Below are 23,498 nucleotides of genomic sequence, written 5' to 3'. Positions count from 1 at the left end.
CTTTTGGTAATTTTTTTTAGTTATATTGTTGTTTCAATAGATATCTATCTTGTTTAGAAAAGATATCTATCTTGTTTAGAAAAGATATCTATCTTGTTTAGAGAAGATATCAATCTTGTTTAGAGAAGATATCTAACTTGTTTAGAGAAGATATCTATCTTGTTTAGAAAAGATATCTATCTTGTTTAGAGAAGATATCCATCTTGTTTAGAGAAGATATTTATCTTGTTTAGAAAAGATATCTATCTTGTTTAGAGAAGATATCTATCTTGTTTAGAAAAGATACTAAGACTGTTTTTCCTGAATATTTTGTATTGAAATCAAAGTATTTCATTACATTATATGGCTTTTATTTATCTTAATATGTGTTCTTAGTTTTAGTAGGCAGTTTATAAATATTACAATTGGTTTAATGCTTGTTAAAATTTTAAAAAATTACTCAAATGGAAAACATTCAAAGAGTTAAAAAAGCATGAGGAGGGTGTATGCAATCTTGGGAGGGATATGCAAAGAAAAACCTATTTACTTAAGTTGTTGATCAAATAGTTGAATACTGTTAATTTATTTTTCATTTTTTAAGAAACTTTTGAAAGAAAGCAATGAAAGAGAAGAAAAAGCTGAACTTAGGCATAAACATGCTCTTCAAGAAGTTCAATTAAGACAGGTACATATCAGCTTTTAAATAAAATTTAAAAAAATAATAATTTCTTGTTAAGAAAGTTACTGGTGGATGTTACTTAATGATTACTTTTGTAGCAACAAGAAGATCTAATTGGTGAGTTGAATAATCTGGAATTAAAAGATCGATTGCATAGGAAGAATGTTGTAGCAAAGATAAGTGTACGTTTTTTTAAATCTTTTTTTTAATAGTTACAATTTTGAATGCTGCTGGATACAGTGTTAGTTTACTAAAATAGAAAAAGTAAAAAATGTCTTTTTTTAAAGAAGAAAACATAAAGAAACTTCAATGGAATTGGTTCATAAATAATTTAAAATTGTTAATTTATTTTAAATTATTGATGAAGTAATTTATTTTTCAATATTTGCATTTTTTTAAATATTTAGAACAAGGTTTTCCAGCCTCCATACCAACGTTTACAGGAGTCAAAAATGAAACAAATGAATTTAGAGCAGGCATTTGAAAATGCATACAACCCAACACCAGGTTCTTTTTAATCTTTTAAAATATTCTTCACTATTGAAATGAAGTTCCACAACTTTTAAAAGAAATTTTTTTTTCAAATGGCCTAAAAAAAACTAAAAGGAGTGAAATGATTGAGATAGTAATAACAAATGATAACGATAAAATAATGATAATAATGATAGTAATAATAATGATAACAACAATAACAATAATAATAACAATAACAATGACGATGACAATCATGATGACGATGAAGATGACGATGACGATGACGATGACGATGACGATGACGATGACGATGACGATGACGATGACGATGACGATGACGATGATGATGATGATGATGATGATGATGATGATGATGATGATGATGATGATGATGATGATGATGATGATGATGATGATGATGATGATGATGATGATGATGATGATGATGATGATGATGATAATGATGATGATGATGATGATGATGATGAGAATAACAGTTTCTTTTTATCTTTCTAAGGAGATGCAACAGAAAACTATTACAAAAACTTAGATGAAAGTAATTCATCATGCAATCTTCAGAACGATTCTTCAGAAGCAAAGGGTACTCTTTTAAATTTAATTAGAATTTCGACCATTTTAATACATTTGTTTTTTTTGTTTTTTTTTCAGTAGTTGCCAAAAAAAAACTTAAAGATGGCCTCTTTTTCTTTATATCACTTTGAAACCTTATACTTTGTTTAATCAAGGATATTATCAATACAATCAATTAAATCAATCTTGTTGTTGCTAAAGTAATAAGTTTAGTGCTAATGAAGCAATAGGAAGTTATAACTTGGAATTAAGTCCAATTTAATTTCTTACATTAGATCCAAATAGTGTAAATTTTAAATAATCAATAAATAGAATATTGACCCAATCATATGATGTGCAGTGAAGGTGACATTTCTTGTTTCATGATTCTAGCAATGCAATTCTTTTTTTGATTTACACACTTGGCCCTTGCCTTGATATTGTTTAACTAAATTAAAATTTCTCTCTTGCTGAGATAAGCTTCTTAAAACTTTATGAATAAGGAATTCCTAGTTTTGCAGTTTGTAGTTTAAATAATGATTTAAAGTCTAAACTATGAAACATTTAAAGAAAGTTTTACAATAAATAATGAAGTTAATTTGTAATTGAGTAAAATTGTAGTGTATATAAATTACAAAAAAGCACTCCAAAAAAACTAAAATAAAAATCTCTTTGCCTAAATAATTTTAAATGCGTGTTTAAAGATAAATATTAAAATCAAAACCCTGGTGTGATGTCATTTGTCTAGCTATTCAGTCATAAATTGTAAAGAAAATTTTAGCTCAGATCAGTGTTCATTTTAAAATTAAGATTTTTATAATGAATTTAAAAGTTCTAATGATTTCTTATTATAAATGTGCTAATTTGGAATAGCCAAAAATGCAATAAAAATCCTTGTTAAGCATAAGTCCCACAATATTTTTAACCACTGTTTTTTTTTATATGCATCTGTATACCCTGTTAAATGAATTGGAAAAGATTTTTTTTTTTTTAGCGATCTGAATATCTGCTGAGACATTATTACAAAGTTTTTCAGACCAAATAATTTTTTAGCGTATATGTTATGACTTTATAAAAAAAATTTTTGTGTGAAGTGTGTGAAAAAGTCAGCTAACTGAGACTTTTTTTTTTTTTATCTTTTAGATAAAGAAAAAGATAAAGAAAATCTTTTAGACAATTTATCAGTTCGAAGAAAAGATAAAGATACAGTTATTTTGTTATTTTGTTTTTTTATAGAGTTTTTTTGCATTTCAATTTTTTTGCTTTTGATTTCAAAATGCTTTTAAAATGTTTTAAGATAATTTTAAAAAAGTTTTTTTTTTTCTGGAAAACTTTTATCTCTGAAATTATTATGTAGATTTTCTTAATTCATAAAGAATCTTAAATAATTTAGATTATAGAATCCAACCAAAAAGAAAATGAAGTTGAAAGATCAAAAGAAGACAGTCAACCAAGTAAAGCCTTGTTGTATATTTTTGTGATATTAGCTTGATATCAGTTTTAATAGTTTTACATATTTATATGTAGATATAGTTATGTAGATAAATAGATATATTGATAAATATGAATATATATTTTACCGCGGCCTATTGCATAATGTTGTAGTGTTGAAGGTAATTGAAACAAGATGCCTCACAAAATTTTAGTTATTTTGTATGAAAATCCGTTTTCTGATTTAGCTTTAAAGGTTTTTTTGATTGTACAAAAAATCCCATGAAAAGCCCTATATTTAATTAAACTTTTCAATTGTTTTCTATTGTTGCCATATTTATCATCTATGATTTTAAGTTATTAAAAGTTGTTTATCTAAATAAGAAACTTTTTGAATCTATTAAAAAATGTCATCATAAGAATGGAAATAATATATGAAATGTATGCTTGATGCCACTTCTTGCTAAGTAGTTTTGTTAAGATGAGCTGTGTCAGTTCTCAAACCCATAAATGTAATAGGATGCTTTCAATACTTGTTTAATAGTTCGCTCCACACTCAGGGAGTGAGATGGGAAGTCCAGAATATCTGGTTTAACAGATTTGTCTATAAAGTTTTGAATTTCATGAATTGAAAAATGCTGTGTGGTAGGAGCTTCCATATTGTCTAAACCAGTAAGGTCAATCAACTCATAACAGTGATTGGCATTAAAATTTATTTCAGGAATTTTTTAAAATTTATTTTGCAGACTATTCATGTTTATTTTGTAAATATATAATTGTGATAAATACTGCGTTATAACTGTGTTTAAAAGAATAACAAAATAATTTTACTATTTAAGTTACATTAATATTTTAAAAAGGTACCTTTAAGAGTCAGTATTGATTGAAAATTATGGTTTTGGATCTTGTTGTCATCATCTTTAACCATGGCATAAAGAATGTTTTCAGGTTTTAGGCAAAATGTATTGATTTTCTGCTTCACAATACATATTAAATGGTTAAATGAGGGAATACTTAGTTGGTAGAAAAAGATTAGGAGAGTTATGCAGCTTAGATAATATCTTTCTTTTAAACCATGCTGGAGCATAAACCTGAACAATATAGTAGACTAGTTTTTTTTAAAGGGTGGTTTCGTTCATTGTCTCTTATATATAAATATAGAATATGTATAGCTAGAGTTAACCATGTTTGAATGGGCTAGTTTTATAAGCAGCCTATTTATTAGCAACTTTACCAACTTTGCAATACTCAAACGTTGCTACTAGGGTCTTTTAGTACTTCTTCTGGAATATACCCATCAACTATTGGACTTTTGACAGATTCAAACAAAACTTTTTGTGTATCCTAAATAATTTCAGCACTTCATTTCCCAAAAAGGCAGCTGAAACCTCCTGGTCCAGTTCTCATACCATCTTTTTGAGTGGTCTGACCAAGTTTGCTACCCACACCATGACAAATTAACTGATTTTTTTATCTTTACTTTCACTAACTTTCTTTACTTGTGCTTTAGCCCTGTCAGTTTGCACAGTAATCTAAGTTGCATTGATATCAATATCTTTTTCTCAAGATATGCTTAATATCATGTAGTAAAGGATTTGCAAGTGCTGAATCTAAGTTTGGCAAACACTCATTTCTGACTAATTCCATAGCAAATCTGGGAAGTTTAATTAAGTTTTAGTCTCCAAAAAAATTCTTTATTGGTTAGCATTTAGCTTTTTTGGATCTAGATTTTGTTTGGTACTTTCTCTACCATGCTTGCAATTAATGTTTTTCACAAGAACAAGATCTCTTACTTTTCTAGGTTTGTCAATTATTAGAGATAAATTTGGATTCACTGCAGCTTAAATTGATTCTAAATTATTTTTAATTTGCTCAGAAAGGCCTATGATATCTGCAGTTGGCATGAATAAAATAGAAGTAGTATTAAATAACCTGTCTGTAAGTACTTGGGTCTGTCATTAATAATTCATATGGGCCACCACTACACTTCATTTCACTTTTTTCCTGTATCTTTTTATTTTAGATAATATTTATAATTCTTATTGAAGTTTTTATGTTCATTATCATCATCATCATCATAATCATCATCATCATCATCATCATCATCATCATCATCATCATCATCATCATCATCATCATCATCATCATCATCATCATCATCGTCATCATCATCAGCAGCAGCAATATTTATTTAAAATATTAGTATATTTAAAACAAGTTTTGAAATGAGATAACTAGTTTGGAATTTAAAGTTTCAAAGATTGAAATTTAAAATATCTTAGAAACTTAACATTAGTCTATAACTGAGGACTTTAAATGCAAATCTGTAAGCCATTTTGAATGCAGCATATCTGAAATTTAGTGGAGCTACAGTTATACCTAGTTACAGTAACTGTAACATTACTCAATTTGATATATAAAAAAAATGATAAAATCAACCTACCCTAACTTATATCTACCCTAATTTATATCTAACTTATGTATGTATGTATGTATGTATGTATGTATGTATGTATGTATGTATGTATGTATGTATGTATGTATGTATGTATGTATGTATGTATGTATGCATGTATGTGTGTGTGTGTATGTATGTACATATATATGTGTGTATACAAAATACATAAAATACATAACACTTAAGCTATTTAAACTGAGTGTGGTCCAAATTGACAAGTTTTAAAAAACATAAATACGTACAAAACAGGAATGGGTCTCAATAAGTTCTATGAAATATTTTAGAAATATTTCAGGAATTAATTTAAACATTTAAAGGTTGCACATGAATAACAAACTTTATTCCTTAACAAGATGGGATTAATCTTATTTCTAGTATTTCTTAAAATAAAAATAATTAGAGTAAACTATTATTAAAGTATTATTTTTATTACTATAAATAACAGAGCATTCAGTTGCTGTTCAGCATTTCAATTGCTGAGCAATGCTGTTCAAATATTTGTGTATTCTTTTTACAATCAGGGAAGGTAAGCCTTCCTACTTAAAGGTATACTTAGATGCAACCTGCAAGAGGAACTGAAACTGACTTTATCATGTGTCATGATTATCCTCTTGAATAAGAGCCACTCTTTGTGGCTCTTATTCAAGAGGATAATCATGACACATGAAGAAGTCAGTTTCAATTCCAATCACTCATCTTCTAGCTGACTGATAGCCTATTTGACCCTTTCATGTGCTAGGGTTTTCTTCTAAGAACTTCTGATCAAGTTTTAGTTTTTTACAAAAGTCAGCAGAGCTGTTGGCACAGTGGTGACTCAGTGCATGTTTAAATAGCTCTCCATCCTTGATGAGTGAGACTATCAGTTGTCTCTCTATGTTATCTGGTATTTCATGGTCAAAGAAAGCCAAGGCTGCTAACTCTTTTGACAGATGCTACAGAAAATGTTTTTTAAATGCTGTGGTTTCTTGTCATGGTAATCCTGCAACATTGTGAGAAGTCTGAGATCATTTTGTGGTGCAGATGTAGGAAATGATACTTCCATCCAAGACTTCTGATAAAGTTTGACAGTGAAGACACATATTGCACAGAGCCCCTACTCTTGTTTTGACAGTTTAAACTGGATACAAAACATCCAGGTCATTGATGAGTAAATAACTTAACCCATTGATCTGCTCTGTGGATTGGTCCAGGGCCCTGAAAAAGCACCAGAATCCTTCTTACATAACTCCTCATTACTACTACTTCTGCCTGAAGAATCTAACTAAACAACTGCATAAGATGTAGAGGCTTCTTCAGCATCCTGACTGTGCCTTTGCTCCTAGATTTTTCTGTCCTCAGAGTAGGCTTCTTTTGCTGCATGATCTTGTTAATTGATCTGATTGCTCTTCTTTTTCAAAACTCCCTACAAGGAGAATATTTTAACAGGTTTTTCAGGTTTTCTGTTTACCAACTTGTGGTACAGGTCTTTAACCACAAATTTTCTTGAGGAACTGATAAATGTATAAAAAAAAGATACTTATGGTTAAATGTCTCAAATTTGTTGTTATAATTGATTAGAATACGGGTTCTATCCCAAAATTCTGCAGTTTTTTTAATCATTGTAATTGATGCCTCTCTTATTGTCAATATTTTTTCTTGTAATAGAGGCAGTGTTTTCAATCACACAAACAAATATATTTTCTATCACAAAAACATTTATCAATCACACAAACAATTGTGAAATTCATTTAATTCCAGAAGTGTACAAGTTAACAGTGAAAGTTACACTGAACTCTAGGCACAGCTCTTGTTGTAAGGTTTTCATACAGTCTCTTCTTATTGGCTGAAAAGCTAGAAGAATTATGTGGGACTGGCTAAACTTAAACTATCTTTGTGCTAGAATATTCTGTGACAGATTCCTAGAGTCTGATTGTAATTTCATTAGGTCTTGAAAACATTTTAGTCAAAAATGTAATTAAGCTTAATGCTAATTGTGCAACCTCTGAATTATTTTCAATCCTTAAGATTCTTCACACAAAGCATTATCCTAAAAGAAACTCAACCAAATTGGTTCCCATGATTCTTTTACTTATTATTTTTGATATACAGATAAGAACCAGGCTTATGTTTAATCATAATTTCATAATAAGAACTTTAATGCTTTTTCCATTAGTACCTTTAAGTCGACTTGAAAAGTTGCGGATGCACATAAAGCAACAAAAGAGAAGTCAAAAGAGTTCTGAAGGTTTTATATTTCTGTTAAACTTTATTTTCTATTAAAATATTTTTATGAATTACTTAGAATATAAATTACTTAACTTTCAATTAATTGTAATTTTTATTTTGTTTTAGTTAAATTTTACTGTTTTTGATGTTTGTTTTTTTATTATTTCAATTATTATTTTTTATTAAGATTTAGCTACAAACACAATCCAAGATTCTAATCAAAGTACTTGTGAGTCAAGCTCATCAAAATCTATAATAACCACTGCATCAACTCAACATATTGAAAGCTTACAATCAATGAACATTAGTTCCGCTTGTGAAAGGTGATAATCATATGCTATTTATAGATAATTTATATACAATTATTAGAGTTATTTTGAGTATATATGATAATTTATTTATAGAACAAGAATTGCTTTATGTAGGCTTTTATAAAGTGATTTTTAAATTTTTTGTGTTTAAATAAATAACTAATGAAGTATTTAATTTTATATTATATGTATAATATGTAAATAAATTTTATTTCTAGTCAATTGTGGAGGTTTTCAACACATGCTCCAACTGAAGGTGCTTGCATTTTTTACTTCTAAAATTAGCACTAAAAATGCTTTATAATAAATATACTTTATATCTTTTTAAAAATTTAAGTTGTAAAGTTAAATCCTGACTTTATAGTTTAAAAAAATCATACTTTATATTTATTCAGATTACTCTACATCATCGTTAACCGTCAATGGCCAGGAAAAAGTTTTGTCTGAAAAATTAACTACTGCTAATCTTAATTATAGTCAGCGTCTGCTTGAACATCAGCAAGATGTATTAAAGTTTCAAGAGTCATTGTTAAGAAATCAGGTTTTGAATACTAAAGCAGCAGTAAATCATGCAGGTATTCCAAATAATTTCATTAACAAATCTCACAGTTCAGTTTCCAGTAGTCAGTGTTTGACACAAGCATCAACTATGGTTAGTGTGGCGCTGAATTCTCAACATAAACTTACTTCTGTCTCATCAGGGCATATAGATGATTTGTCCTTAAAACAGTATTCTTTGAGCAAGATCAATAATTCTTTCTCTTCTTTTGAAACATCTCAGCAAGCTAGTGAGCACAGCATACTCGTGGAAAAAATGACTTGTGAGGTTCAAATCCAAACATCATTTGTAGAATGTGATGGTGCAACTCAGACCTCTTTCAATGAAAGAACAAATGAAAATAGTAGTGATAAAAATCCTAGTAAAAAAAGTGATCCTGAACTCACTCTTAATTCATGTGCTGAGAGGGGGGAGTTGACTTCTAAACTTAGCTCTGCTGCAATTCCAAGTTATGAGAAGATAAAAAATAAGAAAATTGCTCTTCGTCAACAATATCCTGAATTATTTGTGAGAGATTCCAATTCTACAGAGCGAGTTCGTGACTACAAACAACGTATTAAAGATCAGCAAAAGAAAATTAAATTGGTTCATGAATTTAAAAAGGAAAAGAATGAAAGGAATGAAAACATTGATTCGAACACAAGAAAAGATTATGAACAGTTCAAAGGAAAACGAAGTTTGGTTTTGCCTAAAAGTTTTAATGATGCTGATAAAACACAATTAACAACTAAGCAACAGAATCTTTCTTTTCCTGTGTTTGATAAGCTTGTAAATATAAATGCAAATATTGATGTTAATAATATCAGAGAAGAATATAAACAGCCGTCTTTACATTTCAAACAAACAAACTTGGTTGGTAGCATAAATAATAAGCAGTTTATTGATAAAAATAATAAGCAGTTTATTGATAAAATCAATTCTAGTAGTGAGCGTTCATTACTTCAATCCGATCTACATTTAAGAGAAAAAGATTTACCAAAAACTGATGTTACACCTGATTTGTTAAGCAATACCCCATCTACCAGTGAAACTTTTTTCAAAAAAAGTATTAGCCCTTCCATAAATACAGTTCCTATGCAAACAAAAAAATGTGATGACTTGGCATCATTGGTTAACAATCATTCAATAGAACAAGAGAAAAAGAAAGAAAATGTAGATCTTGAAAATAATTCAGGAAAAGATAGAGTTTATATGTTAGACAGTAGGCTTGAAAGGCAAAGTTTTTCAGAGCTTATGTTCTCAGCATCACCTCCCCAGCAAATACTTTCTAAAAATATTAAACCATCTTTAGTACAAAACTATTTAAACAATTCAAATTTTTTTCACGAATTTTATCAAAATAATATACCAGATTATTCTAGAATAAATCGTGTCTCAGAAGATCCACCGTTTTCTCCTATCTATGAAGTAGATGAAAAAACACCCTACAGACTAGCAGGTAAGTTTTTAATAAACTTAACTTTCCTTGATGTAATTAATGTGAAATTGTTGTTAATGCTAAGTTTAATATTTAAGTTTCTTTTAATTTCTGTTAAACATTTTGATTTAAATAAAAAATCTGAATTAAAGAGACAAAAACATCTGATAATTTAAATTTTGACTTTTTAACTTCTGAATAGAAAAATTTTTAAAAATTTAATTTTTGAAAGTAAGTTAATTTGATTTTGTGTATATAATTTTTTGCATTTTTTAGTAGTAAGCAATAAATTGCATGTAAGAGATAGTCAAGCAATTGTGTGAAACATGAACAATATATTTTTACTAGCAACTCCTATATTTAAGTAATCGTTTGTGATTTAAAAAGAATTATTCAAAAAATGATACAGCACTCAGCCATTGCAATTCACAGTTGTTCATGGCATTGTGCTTATGTTATCTTGTTTACCTAACAAAATCACATAATGGTTTGTGACCTGTGAATGGTTTAGTTTTAGTAATTTCATATTTTCAGTAAATATTTTTTTAATCCAACATCTAAATTTAATTTTTTGATTTTCTTTTTTAAATCAAGTTTTTGATTATTCATAGACAAAGAGATATTGGGGTTTTAAGAGTGCTGCGTTCCTCACTGTGCAATTAGAGTTATGTTCTTCCTTTCATATTGTTTGTAACAATATGTTTCCTCTTTCTAATATAAAACCAGGAAACCTAAATTCATTTTCTTCCCTGAAAAAATTATTTTCAACTTTTCTTTCAATTACCGTTCAATTTTTTTAATTAAATCAATTACCATGGAGTTTTTTTTTTTAAAACCAGGAAACTTCAGTTAAATTATTACTAAAAAAATTTTAATAAAATTCTTTTAAAAAATTGAATGGTAATTGAAGGTAAAGTTGAAGACAACTTTTATGTAAAGAATTATTGTACTTAAAACTTTTAAAACTTCAAATTCACTCCATAGTTGGGATTATGTAATTTAGGTTTCCTTTTCAGAAGCTTGAATGCAAAAAGAAAATTATAACAGCAGGTAAAAAAATTATAAAAAAAAAAAAGGTTTTTAACAACAAAGCTTACTTAAAAATTTAGTTTAAAGTTCTTATATTTAATAACAAATGTTTGAATTAAATGTTTTTACCACAAGTATCATTTTCAAAACATTCAATAACTTCAGTGCTGCTCCCAGAACATATTTCAAAAATGCTTGTGCTGTTGCAAACCCGGGACCTGTTCATGAAATTGATCCCAGATAATGTCTTTTATATGTAATAATATGTAATCAAAATAACAATTTAATATGTAATCAAAATAACAATTTAATATGTAATCAAAATAACAATGCAAATGACATAACTATCATGTAATGAAAATATGTAATCAAAATAACAATGCAAATGACATAACTATCATGTAATGAAAATATGTAATCAAAATAACAATGCAAATGACATAACTATCATGTAATGAAAATAACAAATTTATAAGTTTAAAAAATATTTAACAATATTTTGTAACAACTTTGTAAAAATTTAAATCACATAACATACATACTGTTTTTTTTTTAATTAACTGACTCAAAGTTAGAATAAAAACAAATATAATTGTATTTAGTTCAATACCAAAATGAATTTGCTCACTTATTTTTTTTTTAATTGCTCCTAATTGGTATTCTTAGTTCTTCAACAATAATTTCAGGAGTAATTATTAGTAATTAAAAAGTTGTAATTACATATTAATCAATATTTATATGAATAAAAGACACTAAGGTTGATAAGTTGGAATAACTTTTGGTTTCTGTAACAAATCTTAAAATGGTTGAAATGAAATGTTTTAAAATTTTTCATTTTTAGATGCTGCATCATCAATTATATCCCTTCAAGAACAATTTTTATCAAGTCCCAGTGTAACCAATCAGAGTAGTCCAACTGTTACTTTTCATAGTTTACCTGCAAAACATACAGAATTTAACTATATAGATAAGAACTCTAAACTTTTATCATTAAAAAATGATTTCAATCAGCACTTTGCAGATAAAGAATCATATACAGATCAGTCTTTGAACCTAAGAGATATTAATCCTGCAATTAGCAGTAATGAATCTAGCAATGAGTTTTATGCTTTGCATCCACTTCAACAGAGCTCTTTATTGTATTTTTTTGAAAATCAACCAGTGCAGTCATCAAATAGAAATTTAGAAGTAAGAAATGTGCAGTTAAATGGCAAAGAGTTATTAACATATGATTCTGAGAGCTCTCAGATTTTGGAGAGCCCATTACATAGTCAAACAGAAAATAATTTTGTTACTGGTATAAATTTCTTGCAATCCGACTCAAATTTTGTAAAGTTAACACAGGCTGTTGAATCATCTGACGATTTTGATAAATTTTTACGACCTGCAATTGTTGAAGACTATAAAAAAACTTTTGAAGCTGATTATTCTGAACGCAATAAAGCTTCCGCAACAAACAACAAACTTTCTGATGATGCTTCCTCTCTTTCTTCTAGTGGTTCTCTGTTATTTTTACCAGTGTCTTGTTCAAATCAAAATAATCTCAAAAATTCCTTCATGTTCAATCCTATTTACACTACAGCAAATGAAAATGAATCACCTCTGTTATCAACAAACAAGTCTTCAGAGTTGATTTTAAACATATTAAATCAAGTACAAAAAGAATCTGATCAAAGCTTTTTTAGTACTCCAGAAAATATATTCCATCAACTGCCAACACAGGTTGAGAATTCTTTAGGTTCTCAATATCCTTATCATACTCCATCAAATTCTAATTTTTTTCCACATGACAGTCAGCAAAGTTTGTTTATAAAACCAAGTTTAGAAAATTATGATAAACTATCAGTTGAAAGCAATCATAAAAGTATCTACATACGATCACAATTTGAAGATGTTAAAAATATGCCAAAAAAGGGTATTGAAATACAGTCCTCGTCTGCCAGATCAGTTTCTCCATCTTCCTCATTTTCTCCTACAAACATACTTTCACTTTCTTCAAAACAGCTTGATGTTAGAAAAATTTCAGGAATTAATAGCACTGTTTCAATGTCGATTTCTGAGCTATCAGACTTACAGCATATGCATCAGGAAAAAATGTCCAATTATAGTTCACAGCATAATGAGTTAGGTAGCATTTCCAGCAGTATGGATCTCCAGGAACAAGACATTTCATCATCTGATGAAGAAGATCAAATGCCAGATCAATTTACTATGCAGCAATCTGTACAACAGATTTCCAGTCAAAGTTCAAGAAACTTTGTGTTGCCTTATTTTGACGATATTACTATGGATTTTACTGCACGAAAAATAAGTGCATCCAGTCTTCCACGAATCTCAATGAATATTGAACAAGATAGTTTTATACCTCTTCCTTACCAAAAAGGTAAAGAAATTTGCTCTGCACCTGCAGATAAACAAAGAAGTTTTGTTGAAAACAGTTCTCAAGATGGTTACACGTTAAAAGGTGTGTTAATGTTACAAACTTATCTTCTGTTTGAAAGCTGAGGCAGCTGTCATTTAAGCGACCTTGATTTACATTTGGTTTTTTTAATTCAATTTTTTGCTTTTGTTATAAAAGTCATCAGGAAGGATATCAAAGATCGAATTTTAAATAAAAAATCACTGCCCCTTAATTTTCAGTTATGATAAATATAATCATGTGTATTTATGATTATTCTAATGCATGGTAATATATTATGAACTCAAATGATTTTATTATATAGCTAACTTCGATAAAAGTCTATCTAGTATGAGTGCACAGGTAAATGTGGAGGATAACAAAAGTGCAGAGACAGATCGTGAAGATACTTTTTTGAGTAATCTTCTTGAAAAGAATAAATTTAATGATGTAAGATTCTTTTGGTCAATTTCTTCTTTTCTATACATTATCTCTGCTTTTTTTCTTTGCTTTTTTTCTTTAATAATTTTGGTTTGTCATTTAGCTGACGACTGAACTTAGTGTTCTCTCAGATCTTGATCTGTCTTTAATATCTGGATCTGTTGATTGGTCTTCTCTTGCTCCATTTCATAATTCAGTTTCTCCTAGTCAAGAATCTCTTGAAAAAGTTCACAATCTTCACTCCTATCACCTGGATGATTCACAAAAGAATGATGATGGTGAGATCTCCCTAAATTCACAGGAAGATTTCTGTAAATCACCTAAGAATTCCAATTTACAGCAATCGGTCAAAAGTTTGAGTGAATGTAAACCAGTTGCTCCACTTGAAGAAAATACAGTTTTAAAATCAGAGCCGGATCGTTTGAAGCTTGATAGTGGTCAGTTAAAAGTATCCAAGCTATTTTAAATTTAACTTCATAAAATTTGACAAATTGATTTAAAATAATTTTAATTATAATTTTCATTTTATCATGAACTTTTTATTTATTCTCATGGGTAATTTTTAGGCTTGGTTTACACCATGGCTGATTGAAAAGTTATTTTGAAAAATTTTAGTTATAAAGTACTACTTCATTATTCGTTGTAGAAATCGTGAAAGAAAGACTTGTTGAAAGCAAAAAAAGAACGAAAAGGTAGTTTTACTAATTAAATAGATTTGTGTGTATACATTTTTAAGCATTCTTTTTGACTTGGTTGTGTCTGTTGTAAGTTTATCCTACAGTTGTTAGACCTTTATCATGTTTGTTATAAAACGTCATACTGGTTACTGATTATCAGAAGCTAAGTAGCAGTTTGCATGATATATAGTCAAAAGGCGGTTCCAGGACATCGACCCCTTCCCATACTTAAGGATGCATAAAAAATGGTAAACACTTCATATCATGACAAAACCAATACTTAAGAGTCGTCTTTAAAAATCAAGAAGAAGTATAAAAATAATCATGTTATTTCTATACCAGTTCTTCAAGATGCCTGTTCTTCTTTATTGCCTTGTTTTGTAATGTCCGATGGCCAAGGTGTGAATTCCGTCTTCTAAGATGAATCTTTTGTCGTCGTTAGCGCTGAGTGCTACTTTGTTGATTTCTTCGGTGTAGACATTGTGATGACATGATCGGAAGACGTTCATGGTGGTGAGTTTTTCTTGTTTAGTCATTAAGCAGTCGTAGTAGTCTTGATGAGTGATGTGATTTTTAACAATGCACTTCTTAACACCTTTGCATTTTTTATGTTCTTGATCATCTATTTCTTCAGGGATGTAGTAAGAGTAGAGTTTGGGTCGAAGACCAACAAACTGCGTGATTTGCTTTCCACCGGTTTCATCTTTGAACTTGCCAATGATCTTTTTATTTTCGCCTACTTTGAATCCAGCGTTTTGAATGGCGGGATGATCTTTAGGAAAGTCGCTCGTGTCATATTTTTCAAGCACATCGTCAGCAATGTCTTCGTAAAAATCATCTGTTTTGATTTCGTAAATGAGCGAGTCAGTGTCGGTCATGAGTAGTTTTGCACGATCGTCGTATTTAGGTTTGATGTAGTCATAGTGGTGTTCAAACATGAGAGTTTTGCTGATGTCTAGGATGCTCATTCCCAAGTAAACGGGTTTGTCGTAAGTGACTTGTGTTTTCTTCATATGAATTGCGATGAGTTTTTCATCAAAAATGGTGTACCGATCATATCGAGGGCTTTTGGATAATTTTAAGGCTTCTTTTCTTGTGGTGACCAGTTTAATATCGACATGCTTTAGAATATTCTCCATGGTTTTTCCAAAGACGGAGTTGTTCATGAGTTTAAAGAATTCTTTTTCAAAGTCGTTTTTAGCGACTTTTCTTTTATTGGTGTTGAGGTCAATATACTTTTTCATGAAGGGTTCTTCTTCAAAGGTGATACCACGATGAATTTTGGTAATAACTAAACCCAATCGTTCATAGAGTTTTAGGTTTTCGTGATGAACGACGTATTTTTCTTTGTTGTTTAAATTGGGAACGAGCTTATCCACTTTTCCAATGGTCAGTCTTTCAGGAGCCAAAGGGTAGTCGTTGTGAAAATCGTGAAGCTCTTCAGGATATCTTAAATCAACTTCCAAAATGCACGGCATGCTACGCCAATTTTCAACATCAGTCATCCATTTGAATGCTCTAACGGGAAGAGGTTTGCTCATTGCCCAACCATAAAATTATTAGCGTCTAAGTACTGAATGAATTTGGATGGTTGTGAAGGATCATAGTTTTTCATGTATTTGTTATTAGCGTTTCCAAGTCGGTTTGAGATCATGCATATTCCACCGCGTATCCCTCTTTGAACCATGAGAAGCATATCAATATCGGTTATTAAGTCCAATTTAATTTTAGTTTCCTTTAACATAGCGTCCCAAGCCAAACCAGGAGAGGTGTAATACCAAAGAGGGTCTAGACCGTAATTTTCTATGCAAGTGTCTCTGAAATTTTCAAAGACATCAGCTAAAATGAGCACGTCTGAGATGTTGTACAGCTCGTGGTAATCTTTAAACGTTTCACATCCAAATACGTTCCAAACGTTTTGCGCATGCGCGTAGTCTTCATCGCTGATGTGTTTATCGTCTAGTTTAGAGTAAAAGGCTTCTTTGGGTGGCAATTGTGTTTCAGAGAATTTTTTAATGGAGTCCACCCATTCGTAAGGGTAAATGCCTTTTCTTAATAGCAAATCTCGTTTTGCTCCGCTGTGGAATGAATTTAAGTTTTTGCACATGATGTCTCCTTTTTTAGATCTTCTATGAGCGCAATCTTCACAATTGTCTTTACATTTGCATTTTTTACCTTTCTTAACCATACAGTCCTTTTTGCATGTTTTTGGATCTAATTTTGAGCACTCCTCACACAAATCTTTAACAAGGTTGTCAGTTAAATCTTTTAAAGGGCTTGGCATGAACCTGTAGCTGTCAACGAACCGTAAATCTCTATACACTATTTTTGGTTTACCTTTCTTATCAATAGAATCTCTCACTTTGATGCTTTTTGTAAAGCTGATGTATTTTTCTTCATTGTTGGGTATACAAGTGATCTTTCCTTTTTTTCCACCTAATCTCTTGATGAACAAATGGCTGTCATAGCCAGACAAGTTATGAAAGACAACGGGAATAAATTTTGGAATTTTATAATCCAAGTTGCATTTGTTATGAGCAGCACCACGGTACTTTCCAGTCAAATGGCAGTGATCCCATACTTTATCACCGTTAAGATCTTTTTTGCAAATATGACATTGGGTAGCAGCCTCAAAATTCTTTTTATCCTCATTAGTCTCTATTCTCTTATTTTTCCATTGTTTTTGTAGTAAATCGCTATCGTCACAAATTTTTATAAAGTTAGCTTCAAGCATGGTAACAAATTTTTGAGCCACGTCGTCATCATCACTTTCTGCTGTATAGGTTTCAAGCTTTCCCTTGTAAATGGTTTCGTCGTAGCATTTGATATAATAGACGATGGAGCTTGGAACATGCTTTTGACATTTTTTGGTGTATGACTCTTTATTATTATACTCAGTGTTGTCATCGATAGGTTTGATGAAACTTTCAAAGTCAGCATAGACGCAGTACGGAACTCTCATACTATTGTTGTAGTTTTTAAACTCAAGGGTCGACCCTTCTTTTGGAAGATCGATTCTCATTGGCGCGTTATCATAGCAGTATTTTCGATGAATTTGGAGCTTTTCTTCTTGGTCATAGCCGTGCATGCACCTTCTGCAAAAATATCTTTTATGTTGATGTTTTGATGCTGAAGAACGAGCAAACCGACTGAAATTTTTAATGAGGCAATAATGGCTGTTTTCTTCGTTTGAAATATACAACAAATCAACACAGTGCTTTCGATCATGAAATTTGGATATTTGCATAGGTTGAGGTTTATTCATTTCGTAGTGAAAGACGTTCACGCTGATGTCAGGATTATTTTTCTCAAACTTTTCGATTTGAGTCACCTTTAAAGGAAACTCCATTCCTTCCCAATTCAACTCTTCTGATTTTAGAATCAAGTCATCATCAATTCGTTCGTTATGCGTATTTTTCATGTTAAGCGCTCTGGTGACGCACCACTTGAAACATTGATCGTCATCGTTTTTCATGTTGATGATGGCATTTTTGCCTTTTAGCTTTTTAGACAGCTCCATGTAGGAAGAACCCTTGAAAGGTTCATAATCGATAAATCTGATATCCATTTTTAAAATCTTTGACAAGACGCAATTGGATCCCATCTTGTTGTAATTAGCGCTTCGCTCCAAGATTTTTTCTTCCATTTGACTCACAACCGTTCTTACATCTGTACCCTCCAATATAATTTTCAAGTTGGATGAAAAGTGAGCCATCTGAGTAGTCTCTTCACCTGTTAAGATGCTTACGCGAGTCATTTCACAGATTAAAACAATTCTTACCTTTGTGTTTCTTTCTCCTTCTATGGTTTGAATGACCGACTCTCTCACCAAGTTTAAAAAAGGAACAATGTCTTGGTATTGAGAAGAAGGTGTGTAAGAAAATAGTCTAGCAGCACGCTCTGCAGAATGTTCAGTCATTTTAAACTTTACTGTAAATGGTTTTGGCGCGAGAGGTTTATACACTGTTCTTAGTACAAGTGATTTGATAGACTGTATCTTTTCATCGATTTGTTCCATTGATTCGCTTACCTTCTTCTTGACTACTTCAGGAACGTAAGGATCTATCCATTCTTTAATATCATTAAACTTATTTGCAACATAGGACGCCACACTTTTTGCAGCTGACGTCAGACTTGATAAACCAGGTCTTGGTGCTGGAACCGGTCTAGGTGTAATAACGTTTGTTGAATCGATAACTGGTGTGTTAAGAATAGAAGGTTCATCTCTTGTCATCCTATTTTGCAAGAGAGCAGAAGGTTCGAATGAAATCAAGTCGTCAGACCTTGGTCTTGGAGCAGGCACAGGTCTTTGAATATTAGGATTTTGCAAATGAATTGGTTTCGGAGTAATAGGAGGTTTTACCACAGGTCTTGGTGGAATGAACAATGGTTTAGGAGCAATGACAGGTTTCGGAGCGATGGGTGGTTTTATCGCTGTGGAAGGTTTGACAACAAACCTTACTTTTGTCGGCTTTATTGAAACTTTTGTCGGCTTTATTGAAACTTTTGTCGGTTTTACAGAAACTTTTACAGCTGGTTTAACAAACCTAACCACGGTAGGTCTTTCAGGCAAAGGTCTCGCCTCAGTCGTTCGTCTACGAGGAGCAGACCCATAACCAATGACAGGTCCTATAGCTTCAATGAGCTCGGCTTTTTTCATTTTATAGATACCTTTGATATCACCACGGTCTTTAGCCATCTCTCTTAATTCTTTCACAGTCATTTTATTTCGATCATTAACAGGCTCTTTGACAGCAATGACAGGTATTGTTGTTTTAATAGCCTCAACAAGCTCTTCCCTGGTCATTCTGGTATAGCCTTTTATAGCTCTTTCTTTAGCATCCCTTCTTAATGATGCCATTGATACTTTTCGATCTTTAACAGTTTTACTTTCCATTTTTATTACGGAAAGATTTTTCTTTATGTCACTTTCAATTTTTCGCTCTTTGGCGGTAGTTTTTGCTTTTTGCTTTTTAGCATCAGTTTTATCACCCATTTTATTAATGGAAAGAAAATTTTTTTCGATGCATTCAAGTTTTCGCTCTTTAACAATTAATTCCGGTTTTGAAGAATAGATACTCATTTTTATTATACTAAGATTTTCTTTAAGTCAATTCAATTTTTTTTAAATCTTGGCACACTTTCAGCATATTTTCTTCTTCGAAAAGTTTTTACCGTTTTTTTTAATTCTCCCGTGAAAAGAATTAAAAAATTATTTGGAAAGACGTGAATACATATTTTTAATCTCTCTAATATGTTCAGTGATTTTACGACAATTATTACGACCGCTAGCATTTAGTTTCCAATTTGTTCCTATCAGGAATTTATTACGCAGATCAATGTCTTCTTTTATATTTCTGATCACTTCTTCAAAAGGTGCTACTTCAACCATTTCTTTGAAAATGATTCGATGTTCCTTTGGAAGTTTTCTTACGTTTTTTAGAAATTTAAGCAAACTTTTTGATTTAGTCGTATCAGAAGTTGACTCAAAGCTATCATCAAGAGCATTTAAAAGATCATCCTTTTGCATGCTTTCCATCTTTTTATTTATGCCAAGAATTTTATTTAAGTCAATTTTTTAACATGACAAAAGTTAAAAAATCAATTTTGCTGCTTTTTACGTTTTTCAAGCTTTTCAGAATTTAAAAATTCAATCTTGATTCCATTATCCACCTTTCCATCTCGACGCTCTAAATATCTCCATCCACGTCCAGTTCCTGCCATCGCTTTGTAAAGAGACTTGTATTCTACCACCTCACCCGTTTCAATGTTGGTTATTCTCACAGTGATGGGTTTTTTCTTAACTAAACTAAGCCATTCCCATTTTGGATCAACAGGTTTTTTTTCTTTTGGAGGAGGCTTTACTTTTTTTTCTTTTGCTCTTTCTAAAATCTCATCTTTACTGATCAAATTATTTTCAACCGCAAGCATCATCAACGTTATTAAATCATCTGCTGTTTTACTAACGCCGTTTTCATTCAACAAATTTTTCAAATACGATGTTGTATATCTCATTTTATTATAACAAGATTTTTTTTAAGTCAATTCAAAAATCATGATTCTTTAGAATGTTTACTAATGACTGGTCTTGTGTTTTTTATTGCTTTCACAAGCTCATCCTTTTTATTCATGTCTTGTATTTTAAAGAAAAACATCTTTTTAAAATACGTGGAAAAAAACATAAATTGGTTTTACGTCTACGTTGATCCTTTCTTAAAATACGTGGAAAAAAAACATAAATTGGTTTTACGATTACGTTGATCCTTTCTTAAAAAGGTTATTGAACGTTTGAATCGCATCTTCTCTTCCTTTTTTGAATCAAGTTTTCTTTAGTAACTTCATCTATTCCCTTTTTTGTTTTAGTTCTTATTTCCTCTGTTAAGGATTTAAACTTTTGAAGCTCGTTTAAAATCAATTCATACTCTGAATCGCTTATTTTTCCGTCTATCAACGCTTTGGAAATGTGTTCGCTGATCGTGTTCAATTTTGACTCGGCCAACACTTTGATCTTTTCATGCTTCTCCGCTTTTAATGCTAGTTTTTTGTTGACTTACCCTCCTACAATGGATAAAAACCCCATACCAATAGCTACACCTTCACACCTTGGCTATCGGACATTACAAAACAAGGCAATAAAGAAGAACAGACATCTTGAAGAACTGGTATAGAAATAACATGATTATTTTTATACTTCTTCTTGATTTTTAAAGACGACTCTTAAGTATTGGTTTTGTCATGATATGAAGTGTTTACCATTTTTTATGCATCCTTAAGTATGGGAAGGGGTCGATGTCCTGGAACCGCCTTTTGACTATATATTGCATGTTCACGAGAAAACGTTAAACTCTGAGAAAAAATTTTGGACTCAGGAACCATCGAGACTAGAAATACCCTGAACAAATCAGTATGGCAATCAAGTGTCTTCAAGAGCTTTTTGGCGTCTGTAAAATGAAAGAGAACGTTCAACTTAGATTTATCTTGTCTAACAACACATAAAAAATGCAAATAAACTATGAGCTCATTTGCATTCAAGTATTGCAGTCACTCGGTTTTTTTTGTCTATTGATTTCTGTATGCATATATTGTTCATATACTTTTCATGGGATGTGCGTGCGGTTTATGCAGTCTAAAAACATAGACAGATAGTTGAATTAGATTTTTAGGCCGGTTCGAGGGCGCATCGCTGCTGTAGTTGTTTTCAAATGTTTTCTTGCATTGATTCAGCCGGTAAACGGTTTTCTGTTATTTATTTAGTTTATATGAACAACTTCCTGAAGTAAGACAGCGGAACGCTCGCAAAGAAAAAGACGAAGTGTTAAAAAGAAACAGAGAGAAACTGAAAGAGTATCACGAGGTATATATATTTACATTAACATGATTACGTATCGTCACCTCAAAGTAAGAACGCACCATTTTCGATTTTCTATCAGTTTTTATGTTTGAGTATAAAACCACTCAGTTCCATGTAAACTGTTCAAAACAATATTTTGAAACAATAGTTCGAAGCAATTGTTTAACGTCTTTAACAGTCGAATTGAATTCAGCTCTCCACGCTTTTCTGGAGAAAACTGCTTTGCCCGCCCCTTTTTTCTCTATAAATGTATAAAAAACGTACAAACACCATTGATCAGCGAAATAAAAGTTCGTCTAATTACTTTAGTTAACAATCGAAAATCATTTATAATCCTGCGAGAATTCACAAAAACAATCCTATATCATTTTTCTGAACACTAAGCACGCTTTGATTTTTTAAATACACCGGGGGGAAACCCGAAATCTATCAGGGATATTTTTAGATCATAATGAAGTTTAGTCGTATCTTTACTTATATGAAACCCGTCTCATATATTGTAAAAAATTGTAAATTGATTAAGAGATCGTAAAAATTTCAAAGGTTCGAGAGTGATTTTTTAGGTTTTTAGTAAAATATTTAAACTCCGCTATTTTTTTGAACACAGGTGAACTCATTTTTTTGTTTCCAATGTCATGATTTTTATTTCTTGCTTCATAAATTTCTTTTGAACTTTTGAACTTTTATGATTATGTCTTTTTTTCTTTAGAAGCTTCAAAGGAATTTAAAAAAGCGTGCAAAGAAAAATCGGTGAACCCTTGATATCGATAAATCTAAAATTTTAATTGCTTTTAACGTAAATTATTAAATTGTTTCACTTTATTTATAATTTGTACTGGCTTGTGTAATATATAGTTGTTATATTTTGCAAAAATGATTAACATTTATGTATTCGAAATTTTGACGTGTGAAAAAGTATTTGTCCGTCACTTTGCGCATTTTATTGCAAATTGATAAAGAATTCGTGTTTTCTTTGCTATATTTTCACATTTTAAATTCTCCTGATATTTCTTTTGACGCATGCGCTGTACGAATGTAAGTGTATTAGAAAAAGAAACTCGAAGAACAATTTTCTAGGGCAGCCATTCAATGTTTTTGCAGGCAAAAAATAAATTGTTATCTTACGTGTTATATATATATGGATTTATACACATATACTAATACATACATACATACATACATACATACATACATACATACATACATACATACATACATACATACATACATACATACATACATACATACATACATACATACATACATACATACATACATACATACATACACATTAGTATATATGTGTATAAGTTTCGTGAAGTAGATTGTTTCTGGTTCACCGTATTGTAATTTCAAGATAAGAAAATCTATTACAAGAAGAAAAAGTTGTATAATGTAAAATTTGGAATAATATTACATATTGCAACTTTTTCAAATTTTATTTCAAATAAACTTAGAAAAGAATTTCAAACATCGTAGTAATTACAAATTTTTTAAATATAAAAATGTTTTCAAACGC

General features: G+C 30.5%; 1 protein-coding gene across 2 annotated transcripts in view; it reads left to right on the top strand.

Annotated features, from left to right (window-relative positions):
- Window positions 1-22,937, top strand: part of LOC145181556 (uncharacterized) — a 38,225-nt gene extending 15,288 nt beyond the window's left edge. The window contains exons 12-27 of one of the 2 annotated variants that reach the window (XR_016447949.1): window positions 581-664; window positions 757-840; window positions 1,066-1,165; window positions 1,650-1,733; window positions 2,846-2,910; window positions 3,096-3,156; window positions 7,744-7,815; window positions 7,984-8,119; window positions 8,326-8,363; window positions 8,503-10,104; window positions 11,954-13,576; window positions 13,836-13,960; window positions 14,055-14,399; window positions 14,598-14,643; window positions 21,883-21,982; window positions 22,689-22,794. Coding sequence is in view for 1 of the 2 variants with exons in the window: in XM_090074002.1 (XP_089930128.1) it covers window positions 581-664; window positions 757-840; window positions 1,066-1,165; window positions 1,650-1,733; window positions 2,846-2,910; window positions 3,096-3,156; window positions 7,744-7,815; window positions 7,984-8,119; window positions 8,326-8,363; window positions 8,503-10,104; window positions 11,954-13,576; window positions 13,836-13,960; window positions 14,055-14,388; window positions 14,598-14,643; window positions 21,883-21,982; window positions 22,689-22,733 (4,599 nt within the window). In the remaining variant the exon portion in view is untranslated. Of the gene's footprint in view, window positions 1-580; window positions 665-756; window positions 841-1,065; window positions 1,166-1,649; window positions 1,734-2,845; window positions 2,911-3,095; window positions 3,157-7,743; window positions 7,816-7,983; window positions 8,120-8,325; window positions 8,364-8,502; window positions 10,105-11,953; window positions 13,577-13,835; window positions 13,961-14,054; window positions 14,400-14,597; window positions 14,644-21,882; window positions 21,983-22,688 lie in introns of both variants that reach the window. The other variant, XM_090074002.1, reaches the window with a different exon arrangement.
- Window positions 22,938-23,498: the final 561 nt, after the last annotated feature.

The sequence above is a fragment of the Hydra viridissima genome, unplaced genomic scaffold, assembly GCF_058129835.1.
Source record: "Hydra viridissima isolate aposymbiotic clone 2 unplaced genomic scaffold, HvirCarnegie_v1 scaffold_16, whole genome shotgun sequence".
In the NCBI taxonomy this organism is placed as follows: Eukaryota; Metazoa; Cnidaria; class Hydrozoa; order Anthoathecata; family Hydridae; genus Hydra; species Hydra viridissima.
Note: the sequence above shows the minus strand (reverse complement) of the source record. Positions and strands in the feature narration are given on the sequence as shown.